Source organism: Linderina pennispora, assembly GCF_002104995.1.
Source record: "Linderina pennispora strain ATCC 12442 chromosome Unknown DL89scaffold_15, whole genome shotgun sequence".
NCBI classification, from domain to species: Eukaryota; Fungi; Kickxellomycota; class Kickxellomycetes; order Kickxellales; family Kickxellaceae; genus Linderina; species Linderina pennispora.
In genome coordinates, this window is record NW_024468263.1 from 485,272 (window position 1) to 497,762 (window position 12,491).

The 12,491-nt window shown below is 52.0% G+C and overlaps 8 protein-coding genes across 8 annotated transcripts; 2 read left to right on the forward strand and 6 right to left on the reverse strand.

The window, feature by feature from the left end:
* Positions 1 to 954: 954 nt before the first annotated feature.
* DL89DRAFT_215982 (RabGAP/TBC) lies at positions 955 to 1,894 on the reverse strand (the record flags this gene model as incomplete). The annotated part of the gene is made up of 2 exons (XM_040884302.1): positions 955 to 1,481; positions 1,663 to 1,894. Coding segments are annotated over 2 exons (759 nt in total), but the record flags the coding sequence as incomplete, so codon positions are not given.
* Positions 1,895 to 3,368: 1,474 nt separating this feature from the next.
* On the forward strand, positions 3,369 to 4,359 carry DL89DRAFT_65874 (uncharacterized protein). Its single transcript, XM_040891961.1, has one exon. It carries the CDS (start codon positions 3,587 to 3,589, stop codon positions 4,283 to 4,285), a length of 699 nt encoding a protein of 232 aa, XP_040740643.1. The 5' UTR covers positions 3,369 to 3,586; the 3' UTR covers positions 4,286 to 4,359.
* A 225-nt stretch (positions 4,360 to 4,584) lies between these two features.
* On the reverse strand, positions 4,585 to 5,764 carry DL89DRAFT_270178 (uncharacterized protein). Its single transcript, XM_040888594.1, has one exon. The coding sequence runs from the start codon at positions 5,545 to 5,547 to the stop codon at positions 4,687 to 4,689; it is 861 nt and encodes a 286-aa protein (XP_040740644.1). The 5' UTR covers positions 5,548 to 5,764; the 3' UTR covers positions 4,585 to 4,686.
* Positions 5,593 to 6,282, reverse strand: DL89DRAFT_270179 (uncharacterized protein). The gene is made up of 3 exons (XM_040888595.1): positions 5,988 to 6,282; positions 5,649 to 5,953; positions 5,593 to 5,614 (listed from the first exon to the last, which is right to left on the reverse strand). The coding sequence occupies exons 1-2, from the start codon at positions 6,239 to 6,241 to the stop codon at positions 5,776 to 5,778; spliced, it is 432 nt and encodes a 143-aa protein (XP_040740645.1). The 5' UTR covers positions 6,242 to 6,282; the 3' UTR covers positions 5,593 to 5,614; positions 5,649 to 5,775.
* A 220-nt stretch (positions 6,283 to 6,502) lies between these two features.
* Positions 6,503 to 7,545, reverse strand: DL89DRAFT_270180 (uncharacterized protein). The gene is given in 5 exon segments (XM_040888596.1): positions 6,503 to 6,879; positions 6,912 to 7,206; positions 7,227 to 7,274; positions 7,294 to 7,486; positions 7,506 to 7,545. The coding sequence occupies 5 exon segments, from the start codon at positions 7,511 to 7,513 to the stop codon at positions 6,842 to 6,844; spliced, it is 582 nt and encodes a 193-aa protein (XP_040740646.1). The 5' UTR covers positions 7,514 to 7,545; the 3' UTR covers positions 6,503 to 6,841.
* A 69-nt stretch (positions 7,546 to 7,614) lies between these two features.
* Positions 7,615 to 7,964, forward strand: DL89DRAFT_65934 (uncharacterized protein). Its single transcript, XM_040891963.1, has one exon. The coding sequence runs from the start codon at positions 7,677 to 7,679 to the stop codon at positions 7,899 to 7,901; it is 225 nt and encodes a 74-aa protein (XP_040740647.1). The 5' UTR covers positions 7,615 to 7,676; the 3' UTR covers positions 7,902 to 7,964.
* A 185-nt stretch (positions 7,965 to 8,149) lies between these two features.
* On the reverse strand, positions 8,150 to 8,563 carry DL89DRAFT_260271 (uncharacterized protein; the record flags this gene model as incomplete). The annotated part of the gene is made up of 1 exon (XM_040885765.1): positions 8,150 to 8,563. One exon carries the CDS (start codon positions 8,561 to 8,563, stop codon positions 8,150 to 8,152), a length of 414 nt encoding a protein of 137 aa, XP_040740648.1.
* Positions 8,564 to 10,980: 2,417 nt separating this feature from the next.
* Positions 10,981 to 12,469, reverse strand: DL89DRAFT_295499 (P-loop containing nucleoside triphosphate hydrolase protein; the record flags this gene model as incomplete). The annotated part of the gene is made up of 7 exons (XM_040890645.1): positions 10,981 to 11,047; positions 11,192 to 11,430; positions 11,465 to 11,644; positions 11,697 to 11,772; positions 11,811 to 11,827; positions 11,865 to 11,953; positions 12,094 to 12,469. The coding sequence occupies 7 exons, from the start codon at positions 12,467 to 12,469 to the stop codon at positions 10,981 to 10,983; spliced, it is 1,044 nt and encodes a 347-aa protein (XP_040740649.1).
* Positions 12,470 to 12,491: the final 22 nt, after the last annotated feature.

Consider the following 12,491-nt stretch of genomic DNA (forward strand, 5'->3'; position numbering starts at 1 on the left):
GGGTGGGTGAGGTGTATGCTAGGGTGTTTTCTGCATGCTGCTGGCAATGGAAGACTAGCAATGGAAGGCTGGCAAGCAGCGTGGAGGCAGTGTTGTTACCTTTGCGGCGAGAGGTTGCTGTTACTGGAATGCTCTCAAAGGTTGTCATAATGCACAAAACAAGTAAAAGGCCAGGTGTTTTTGGGTGTGCAGAGGTCGTTAAATTAGCACGAATTGAAGGCGGACGGGGAATAATGATAATAAAAACGCCGTATTTTTAGAAAACAAAAATGCAATAAAAGAGGTGAGGAGGAAAAAGGAAAGAGGAGCTTCTAGGTTTACAAATTTTCGCAATGCATAATGGCTGCAAGACCACCAAGCCGCGAGGAGGAAAGAAAGATCGGCCACATACGACAAAAGAAACCAAGGGAGATGTGGGGGAGGATCCAATCAAGATCAGGCCATGTGCAGCCAATACATGGGTTGAAAAAACCGGTGGCCAAATCGCCGGGATGGGAGCAATGCCGAGGAGAGGGCTGGAGTAGCTGCGTGTGGGGCCCCACATCGCAGCCAGCCAACTCTCGGAAAGACCATCCGAAACCACCACAAAAGTCACTGCTCGCCCTCCACAACGCGGGGGGGTTCGAACTCGGCCGACAGACGGCGCTCCAGCAGCCACAGGGCCTCGGAGCCCGCCACCAGCCGCTTCCCGCGCCGGGCATTCACCGACCCAACATGCGGCTGCGCGGGCCTCGCAATGCCCAGCCCCAGCTCGCCATATGCCCCCGTCGTCCGGATGCGCTTCTGGCCGCTGGTAAACGTCTTGGCACGCGGGCGCCCCGACCCGCTCGACTTGCGGCTGCTGGCATTGCTGTTGCAGGGGCTGCCCAGCTGCGGCGAGTGGTCGCGCTTCAGAGAGCTCTCCGCCGGGTCGGCCACCGGCGGGGCTCCGGCCAGAAGCTCGGCCAGCGCCGGGTCGTGGGCATGGCGCTTGATGCGGCGCCGCAGCGGCTCCGGCAGAAGCTCGTACAGCTCGCGCGTGCGGCGGATCACACTCGCAGCCCGCAGCGGCGGAAACGACCGCAGGAACAGCATCGGCGAGGTCGTCGTGGCCAGGAGCTCACGCATCGACAGCAGCTGGGCCACGATGCAGACCACGTTCAGATGCACACCGAACGCCAGCAGAAAGTCCCACAGCCGCACGACCTGGCGCAGCGGACCCACATTGGCGCTCAGCGTCATCGCTGCTGGGAACGCGTAGATTTTGGCCACTGCGCCGTGTCGCCGCAGATGCGAGTACAGCTGTGGGTCCACAAACGCCAGGCACTCGTCCACCAGCTGCACACACGCATGGACGCCCGGCAGCGACGGCCGCGCGTAAAGCGGACACTCGTTGCGAAGAAACTGGCGGAACGCATAGAACGCAGCGCTCTCGTCCATCACATACAGGAACGGTGCCAATAGTGTGTTCATGCCCTGCACATACCGCGGGGGATCGCTGGCTGACCGATCTACGAGGGTAAAAAAGATAAACAAACTCAGCTTTCAGTGTAGTATCGATGGTTGCAGGCTGCTTCAGAGAAGCCCGCATGGGGAGGCGCCTAGCAATTACGCAAACTCCGCCCACACTACATCCCCCCGGTCCAATAGACCGCCCTGCCCCCGCCTGCACTATTCACTTACCCGGGGCGCTCAGCAGCGCATTCAGCACCCGGACCACCGACTCAGTGGTGACGGTCTTGCGGAACTCGCTGTCGCCTGCCAGCGTGCGGAACGCGTCGTTGTTGATTTTACCCGCACACGCCGACGGGCACAGCCCCAGCGCTCGCTCGTAGCCCTCGACACCCGTCGCCCGCACCTCCAGCATCGCCAGCCACAGCCGCCCACGCGCCTGCTGGTCTACCGCCGGCAGCCCGCCGTTGCTCACCACCAGCACCCGCACCGCCCGCATCGACGCGCCCACCTCGCTCCAGCTCTCATGCACCCGCCGCTGCAATGCCGCCAGCTTGCGCGTCTCTGCCAGCAGCGGCGCCCGCTCCGCCGGCTCGCCCTCGCCCGCCCCCAGCGTTGCCAGAAACGGCGGGATCGTGATCGTCCGCCCCTCTAGCGCTTGCTCCACCGAGCTTATGTCAGACCCGATCGAGTCGCCACCTCGCCGCCGCTGCCGGTAGTCCGACGACTCGGCCGCCTCCCGGTACGTTGTGTCCACGCGCGCCGGCTCCACCAGCTCCAGCCCCCGTAGATCCCCAGGCTCGCTGACTGGTACTCGCAGCCGCTCGCGCAGCCGCAGCCCGCTGTCGTGGCTCACCGGAGGCGAGGCCCTGTATGCCGACGGTACCCGCGGACTCCCCACTGCCTCCTCGCTGCCCACCGGCTCTTTGAACTCAATACCATTGAGCTGCCGGCTCAGCTCCAGCACCCGTGGTGTCAGTCCGCGCCGGTGCGTTGTGGGTGTTGTTTTGCGCATGTACATACAGACTGAATACGAATAAAATAGATATCGGGTGTGCGTAAAAAGGTCGTAGCGTTAAGAGAAATAATAAAACACCTTGGGAAAGGTGCAATGCGAAGAGGGGATTAAGAGAATGTGAAAGGGTGCGAGAAAGTTTGTGTATTTTTATAATTTGAGCGGAATAAAGAGAGGACCTGACTTTTTTGCTGGTTCCTGGAATGTAGCACGCACAATAGACGCTAGCCTTTTATCCCTTTTCTGGCCCCTCTCCGCACGCCAGCCGCTGCACTAGTCTACAAGCGCCCCCTTGGCGTGCGGACAGACAGCTGCGAGAAACTCTGTCATTCTCTGCCCACCCACCGGCCCCGCGCTCTATATTGCCGTGTCAGCCTGCCTGGCTCTGGAGTGGGAAGGAGCCTTTGCGCATTTATGTGTCCATGGCGATCCCCAGCCCTTTTCAACCCCTCTGCGCGCAATTGCCATTCAATTCGCATGCAAGCCCAGCCATGCATGCCCAAACCTGGCTTCCCCTCCATCGCGCCGTCGCGCATTTCCTTTGTCTTTGTCTTTTTTTCGCCAGCAGGATCAGCCTCCCCACCATGTCAGCGCTGGCACCACGCCTCTACGGCTTGATCTCTCAGCCAGTCAGCGCGCTCTGTTTTAGGCTTTTTCCAGCGCTCAATGCAGCTCCTCCCCGGGTGATCCTCCACGCACCCCAATTTTTCAGTTTCGGGACTGCGCCTTGTCCGCAGGCCACGTGAGCCTCGGCCCATGAGCCTACCTGCGCCAACCCGACTCGTTTTCGTGCATTCCAGGATCCGAGTTCCCGAATCCATTGTGATCCCTCCCCAGATCTCCCGCGCCTGCTGCTGCTGATATCTATCCCTTTCATCACGCTTGCGAGGCTGGCCGGTTGTTGTTTCTGAGATGCATCACCCGCTACTGCTCATCATCATGGACAATCCAGCCTCTCCACGCACTATACTGGCTCCAGGATCCTCCCCGTCCGTCCATGCTGCAAATAAAAGAGGGTGCGCCTGTATATCCTCTCCCCACCGTTCCTACATTGCCTTACACAAGCTGCAATCCAATTCCCCATTAGACTTATTTGCATTCGGCCACGCATCCCCTTGAATCCCACTTGCAATACAGGAAATGAAATGCCCCGCCACTCTGCTCTCCCTTGTCTACTTCTCCCCAGTCGCATTGTCATTGAGCCAGCGCCAGATCGCCACAGATCCTTCTGGCAATAGTGCTGTCATCCCAGGATCTCTCCAGGGCGATGGCGCCGGACAGCCACCATTTGACACCAGTGCCCAGCAGCCGATTTCTGATCCTGGCGATGCTGCCGGGCTGTTCCCATTTGACGGCAACGGCCAGTCCCTGCTTTCTGCTGGAGATTTCCAACAGCCCTCTGGTAGCAGACAGCCGCCATTTGGTAGCCCTGGTCAGCAGCAACCCAATGACACTAGCCAGCAGCCTGGAAGCAGGCCCAACACCAATCTGCAACAGCCCACCGGCACCACCCAACCCCAGAGCCAGCCCACAGCTGTCCAGGACTCTGCTTCGTCATCGCAGACCATTCCAGCGTCAATTCTAGAGCGTATGTCGAGCCTGTTCAACTTTGGCCAGGAAGTATCCCCCAACCCTGCTCCATCTGGCGTGCATCCTGGCCAGTCTGTGTCATCGCCTTCCCGGAGCGCTGAGCTGCGGACCGATAGTCTCTCCACGCAGCAGGAGGAATCAGCAGAGACGCCCGGGGACCTCCACGCCAATACGGGCAATGTGGGCAGGTCGGTGGCTGCGTGCGCTGTGGCTGTTGCCGCTGCATGCATTCTTTCTGGATCCATCTAAGAGCCTCATTCGTGTATAATTTGTCCAATCTTGCCACTCATCTCAGAAGTATGAATCAAATAAATACATTACAGCATTATTAGACATGGCACCCAAAAACCCCCAATGCCCTGGCAATGCAACCTTAAATCAGTGCATGTCCCTAAATCGCATATACATATTTGATATCACTCCTGTTCTAGCTTGAGCGATTACCACATGTGTCATGTCATAATTACGATTATGCCCAGCTTTTGTATTTGTTGGAGTTCATTTTTGATTTGCCACCACTCCCTTACCTCGAAGTTTCGATTGGTTTATTGGAGAAATAAAACATGCAAAAAAGAGTTTCTACGTGGAACCTCCAGAGGAACTGAAAATTACTACAAAATTCGGCCAAACCCAGCGCTTCTCCTGCTCTTCTACATAAACTGCCCCACCCCACTGACCTCCTGTTCGTTGGTGTCCTTCTGCAGCGGGTCTGTTGTCGCCCACACCTTCACGGACCGGTCGTTCATGTACCTATGCAGTTCCACGAGCCGCCACGACAGGATTATCAGCGGTAGCTGAGCCAGATCCTCAGCCCGCACAATCTCCACGGTGCCAATACGCCGCAGGCTCGGCCCCACCCGCCGGAAATACGCAACGATCTCGCCCTGCTGGTCTGTCAGCTTCCATGTCCGCGACAGTAGCCGCACGCTCCACTTCAGGAGCCGCCCCCGCAGATCAATAAACTCGTAGTGCTTTGAGGTTGCCTGGAACCACCCGTCGAACCCTGGCCCATGGATATCTGCCACATGCGATAGCAGCACCGGGTGTGCCTCGTATTCTGCATGGTCACCGGAACGTGTGCTCCCCTGGTACAAATATACTGGCAGTGTTTGGCATACGACTGTGTAGCACGGTGTGGTGGTGCTCTCTGCATGTGAGCTGCTTTTGTGTACTCCCGGGTAGACGCCAACGCACTGAATGTCCCCGTTCTCTATCAGCGTATACTCATGTATGGCTGACATGGGTGAAAGTGATGAGGGTGTATTAAGGATGAGGTGAAGAATTGAGGAACAGAAATGGGAGATACTGGTGCACAAGGCGGGGAAAGGAGCAAAAGAAGGGTAACGCCCCCAGCCTGTGATTTCCCCACCTCCCGAAGATCCCAGAGATGTTCCATGGACCGCATTATGACCGGTCCACAAAGCCGTTTCTTTGTGGCACATTTTCAACTGCAGGTCACCGTGATCGCCTGTCAAAGCGTAATAAATCGAATCCGGGAGAGGCCGCTGCATATCTCCAGATCTCACAGCGGAGTAATGTGACAGTGCGTCTTGGCGCCCAACCAGCAGGCACCTGCGCCTTTTGGGTGCAGTGTCCAATGTGGCGGGTATGCCACTGTTCCATCCTTCCGACTGTGCATTATTTTTGTATGTGAATGGTATTGAAGTATGTAGCAGACTAATAAGTGCTCAAGCATTCTGTTCTCCGTTGCACTCGATTCGAGTCACTCCACAGGCAGCCTAATAGAAATCCGGTAGAACATTTTGGTGCTCACGATGCGGTGTATTCGACAATATGTTCAGTACTGTGGTAGATGCCCTGGCCTTGGAGCCATTACCAGGCCTGCTGCCAAAGGTAGTTATCGCACTTAGAGCCCAGGAAAGCAGTGCAAGCAGGCGTAGCTCTTCGCTAACATTCCTCGTCTATGGTTAAATTTGCGTAGCCGCAGTACCAAAACTGGTTGCCATCGAAACCAGCAACTGCATTCCCTCGACGGTCATGCAGCTGCCAGCCTGTCTCCTTGTTTTGAACTATCCACTTATATGCGGCGCCTGACAGGTCAGAAAACTTCCATCCTGTGCTTTTCACTCTCTGCTTGATGCTAGTCTGTTGACCGCTAATCGAAACCCGTACCTCTTTATCGTTGGCACCATTGACGTCGGCGATAGCCAAGGGCTCTCCGCCATCTTCAGTACGGACAGCCATGCCAGGCACAAAGGTTACATCATCAGAAATATCGAATTGCTGCGAGCTGATAACAAGCCGAGGTGGCTTAAGGATATGTTGTAGGTTAGCTCGCCCAGCCCCCGTGCGGATTCGATGCTGTTAAAGCGGCCAGAGTAAACAGAGCAGCTTCTGCGATTGTCGCCCAGGAAGAGCGTGTATTCCTCAATTGCCATAGTCAAAAAGTGCGTAGACGGAGATGCGGTTGATAAAAAGGTGATGCTAGTCTAACTTGTGAAAGCCCTGTCACCCGTGCACATTTTATATGTGACCCACACAATGCGGAGTCCGTATCGGCCAATTTTTTGACAGCATCTTGGCGTGCATGCGTGTTGCATTCTGGAACCAGCCGCCACTGATTTCTCGTAACAAGCCATGTTCCCAACATCCGGGCGAGACAATACCAACCGGCAAACAGTGTACTTTGATTAGTAATGTAGCATAGAAATATGTGTGGCCAAGCCCTTGGTGAATATGGCTGCGTACCTTTGACAGGATGGCGTCTGTTCGCAACAGCAGTGTATAATCCAAGCTGACAGCAAATTTAAACATGCCATGCATTAGTATGGAGGTGCATACTCTTCATGTAGCTGTCGTGCTTGACAAGGCTGATAAACCATCTGTTAAACGATGTATATTAAAACCCACCAACCACTGGCGTTGGTAAATGTGTCGTCACCTCCACCTACACTGTTTGTAGGAACAGTCTTACTCGTAAAAATCGCTTTAGCACTCAATGCCCACGATAGTAGGACCAGCATGCGTAGGTCCTCATCCATACTCTCGTCCACTATGAAGCTGGCATAGTTGTCACTCCAAAACTGCCTGCTGTCAAAGGTAGCAACAGCCTTTCCTCGATACCCTTGCAGCTCCCAGCGCTTCTCCTTGCGCAAGACCTCCCATCTGTATTTAGTCCCATTAGGGGTCGGTGAACTTCCAGCCGACGCCTGCAATCCGCTGCAGCTACTTTAACACACTTTCCTTTAACAGAAACCTGAGCAGACCTACCATTGCCCTGGACTAACGTCAGCAACAGCCGTATTGCCATCAGAATGAACCAGCATGCCAGGCACAACAGTTGCATCATCGGATATATCCAGATTATGAGAGCTGATAATAAGACGAGGAAGCCGAAGAAAAATGGTGTATGCCAGCTCGCCCGATGCCTGTGCCGAAGCAAGGTCAGTAAATCCTCCATGGTAGATGGAGCAATTGGTGCGATTGTTGCTCAGAAATAGTGGTGTACTCGACCATAGCCGGGAACTGTCGATATTGGAATTGCAGGTAGCTGATGTGTAGATTACCACCCAATGAATTGGGCGTTGATATGAATTAAATACAAGTCCGTTCGCTATTGGGACCACACGTGACAACATGTATTGACAGGTTCCTTGGCAAGCAAAAAAGTGCTCTTGGCATGCACACAATGTTTCTCGAATCTCTGGCCTTGCATACGGTTGGGGCTGCAAATCTAAAGCGGTTGACAACCTGCTCGGAAAGCAGCTGTCGCCAAAGGATCGCTATTACACGTAGTTGTACAGTCGACAAGGCGGCAACGCCATGTTCCCGCACATGTTGCTGCGTGCCCCTTGATACATATGGGCTATTGAGGCTGGTGCTGTGTCCAATAATATTTGGTTAAACAATAGTTCAGTGAAGACTACATATGTCGGCATGTGGAATTAGTCAAGATTAAAAACCAGACTTTATTGATATACCGGGATTAACAAATGTGGATATGTTTCCTGCCTGCCTAACAGCAACTGATGCTAAATGCCAGGGAGATCGAGGCAAGGAATAAATAATTGCCTGTCCATGTTTGGCAGAATCTCTAGGGTTCCTTGTCTGTGCTTTCCAAAATGTAAAGCTGCAACGCCAGAGCCGCTGCCATCAGTCAGCTCCCATCTGGCACCCTTGTATTGGAGTGTTCCATTTGTACTTGATACCTTCTGGATCTTTGAACTTCCATCCGAGCTGCGTAGCACGCTGTTCAACATTGAACACATTGCCATTGATGATGACTCTCGCACTTTTCTCTGTACGCATATCAACGATTGCAATCCCTTCAGTGTATTCCTTGGTCATGAGGTTCGGTATGATACCAGCAATGACTGTTGTATCATCGTCCACGATATTTTCCACCGCGCTGAATATAATATTAGGATACTTCACGTAGACCCTATATAGTGGTTCGTGCAAAGTTTCTCCTGCATCGATGGTGTCATAACAGCCGCCGTAGAACGCAACGCATCCTTCATTCTCAGGCGTGGTTGAATAGAACAAAGTGTAGTTACTTGGCAACATGGTGATGGTAGAGAGCTAACAGTGAGTAGAAAAGATTACAGTCAAATGAGTTAAGCTTTATTCGCTGGCAGAGAACGGAGCTATCCCGTAAGCAACCTGCTGCCGCTGCCTTCAACATGGGGCTAGCTTGTGCCAGGATTGCCGTAATGGCATGATACACCATGTACGGTGAGAGCAAAAAGTTATTCTCTGTAGAAACCCTGATTTTCCTAATCAATGTACCAAGGAGTGAAGTCAAGATGCACCATGTGCCAGAATCATCGAAATGTATTGGCGAGGTTACGAGATTTCCAATGAATGTTCTTGACATGAGCATTTCCTTTTTTGGCAAACATGCTATGGAACTTGCAGTAGGGTTGCACACTGGCAAACCCCAGTTGTAGGTCTTCACGGCATCCACAGGGTTAGAGGTCAAGGCTATGTCCATTTACGCCCTATTTTGGTATGCAACCCTAAAGTACACTTTTGTCATAAGAAACAGCTCACAGTAAAATGCGGCAGTAGAGATACATGAATATAAGGTGCGAAATATGGCTCTAAAGGAACACTTGAAACACTTTTTTGCCATTCTTGTAGCCATCTTCAGGATTCCTTCCGGCATAAGGCTGATTTTCGATTAAGCAGCAAGTCTTTTTTGTATTTCTTGGTCTATGTCCAGAAGCAGCCAGAGCATATGAATTTGGGTCGAAGATGATACTGAACTTTTCCAAGATATCCTTCACAATGTCTGCACTACTTAGATACGAGCCAATCCTTGATTGCAACCTTACAACCTCGGCTTCACATTTGGACTGGGTCAACGAATTCAAATCGGCGGGCCGTAGTCAACACTCGGGTGCGTCAAAACCTCTTCGCCTTGCTGTTCGTTCACTATGGCCGTCGTAAGCACGCCTCTCACGGTTTCGAAGTATCGATGCTTCTTGTAGAGTGGGTAGTAGAATGAGAAGTCATAGCCGCATTTTGTGCGTGCTTTGCATGTCACGACAATTGTCCCCGAATCGTATGCGGGCATAGTGGAATAAAGTGATAAGATAAATGAAGTTTGTGTAGAGCGTAGTGCTCTGTCCGAATGGATTCTTGTCTCTCAATTTATAGGAAAAGCTTAGCATAGCGAAGAACTCTGGTATCCCTGGCTCTGATGAGATTCCTTCAGAATGCCAAGAAGCCTGGTGCAAAGTATGGGGTAGCAAATAAGCCAACTATGCAAAGCTGAATATGTTCTTTGCACGGATACTCTGACTTCGTTTCATAGTAGCGTGATGATTTCTGTCTTGGCCTATTTTTAGCCTACCGGTAGCACCCGCTTGTAAACTTGTGCATAATATGCATACAATCCCAAGCTGCGCGTTTAGGTCAACGGCCAGCGTGGAGGTTGCTCTGCCAAGTCTCAGCTTTGCTATAAAAAATGCTATTGTGGCATACCTTGGTCTTAGAATTTAAGAGCCAAAAAGTCAAGGGCTGTCTGTAATCCATACAGCTGGCATCTAGAGCCCTATGCAGGCTATCTTGTTATTTATAAATTCTTGACAGTGGTTAATGGTTTGACTCTGTATTCGCAAATACTATTAAAACTGCCGTGACTTCAGTATAAGAAACTGGTATATCCATGCATCGATGGCTCAAATGTCACTGTTTTGCTAAGGCAAATCTAACAGAAACCCCTTAAACTCTAGGATCCTTCTAAACATAAGGACCTCTCATTACGCACAAACTCAGTGCGACTGCAACACCCATACATATTTAAATGCTTCATTTCTTGCAGAGTGTTCTCAGTTTGCTTTGAGCCGATATCAGGGAAATAGTTGGCACAGGCACTGGCTCCATTGCCTTCTTTTGGAATCGCAGCAATTCACAGGTGTAATTTTACTGCCGACTTTCCTGAGCTTCATAAGTGAAAATATGTCTAGGAAGAGGATAGACCACCGGTACATATTGGTCACCTTCTTTGGGTCGGTATGTATAATGTAGAGCCCTTTAAGTGATGACATTCGTTGTGGTTGAATTGGGCGACACGTATATAAAAGATGTAGGGTTTGAGTAACGGTGTGGAAGAAAGGCTGTCAAGATCTGGTGTCAGCACTTTATATGATCGTTTGGAATGTGGACAGAGCTGCGATCATTAAAACTACAACTCTTGAATGCTTTAAATCCACCTGGAGTCGCATACATCGTTTATTATCAGTACAGGGTTATCCAAAGGGACCAGCATGCAGTAAACACTGCATTCCTGTCACATATGGCAGGTGATTGGCAATACATGTGTCCAGACTTCACGTAGAAATAATAAATAAACACCATCTGACATGTCTTTATTTGCAACAGTCTCAAGCCCGAACTCATAAATATGTATAGCGTTGCTACTCTCTACATCGTATACATACTGCATACAAGAGCTTAGTCAGACTCATGAAAAGTAGTCAGGCGTTCATCACTTGATCATCTTTGGTCAACGACTCCATATCTCCACTCTTCTCACACAGCGTTCTGAACGCTCCGCTTTCCGCCTGAATTAGCTCTGCTGGAGTGCCAAAACTCCTCCACCCTGCCGTTCTCCAGCACAAGAACCCGGTCGTAGTCGATGATAGTGCGCAAGCGATGTGCAATGCACAGAATGGTCGAGTTTTGAACTCGGCTCCGCGGATAGTGCGCTGCATGGCTTCGTCGGTCTCGAAATCAACCGATGCCGTAGCCTCGTCCATCAAAATGACCTTGGACCGACGTGTCAGTGTGCGTGCCAAAGCCACCAGCTGGCGCTGGCCCAGTGACAGATTCTGTCCATTGCTGATGATTTCGTCGTCAAGAGAGTCAAATACAGCGACGCTTCGGTCCCTTGCCGATCCATGGGTCGATTTGAGCAGAAGCGTGCGCTTGAGTGCGTCGAGCAGGATCTCGTCCGGGTACTCCGCCAAAGGGATCCAGGTTGAATCTGATTGTGCCGTTGAATAGAACTGGGTCCTGGGGTACAATCGTGATGCTCTGGCGCAAGTCCTCAAGCCCGATTTTGGATATGTCCACGCCGTCAATCAAGACCTGCCCGCTGGTAGCTTCAACAAGCCGCAGCAGCGACAAAGACAACGTTGACTTGCCAGCACCTGTGCGTCCGACAAATGCCAATTTTCTCGCCAGCACGAACGCTGAAACTCAGTCCGTGCAGCACAGGCTCGTTCGCAAAATACCCAGCGACCAAATCTCTGACCTCAATCTCGCCTCTAAGCGGCCAACCTGGGCAAGGTTTGTTCCCACAGACGATTTGGACGGCGCCTCCTGGTCGATTTCCAGGTATTGAAACACGCGTTTCGACCGAGTTAAAGCCCATCTCAAGATTGCAGTACCGGCGAACAACACCCATGGACTCGAGCCAAAAGTTCACCGCAATGATCATAATGAACCCTGCCAACCGCTGGTGAAATACTCAACCTTCCACAGAATAAAAACCGTTGTGGTGGCTCCAACCAGCGAGCCTCGTAAGCCCCATGCGGCTGCCTAACCAGCGTCTGGTTGACCGGAATGTGAGGTCAGAAGCCACATACTCGGTAAATCGCTCCGTGAATTCGCCATGTATGCCTCCTGCATACCAAACCCACGAATGGTATCGATGCCTTGAATCAATTCGCTGTACAGCGACAAGACCGGTGCAAACACGGTAGACTCTAGACGCTTGAGCTCACGCTGCGACAGCATAAAGTCCAGCGTAAAGCTTGTGTAGGCACCCAGCACAGCTATTCCTACCACTGCAAACAGAGGCACAGCCGCCGAGATTATCACTAGGGTGCTAGATGCAATGACGAGTGAAGTAGCAAAGTCGAACATTGACAGGGCGATGCTCTCGTCGATGACCTGGAAATCCTTGCAAAGCGGGCTAGCGTGCGTCCGATAGGCGTCGTCGTCATGAAGTGTGTGTAGCATACACTACTGCATTGGTAAGTCG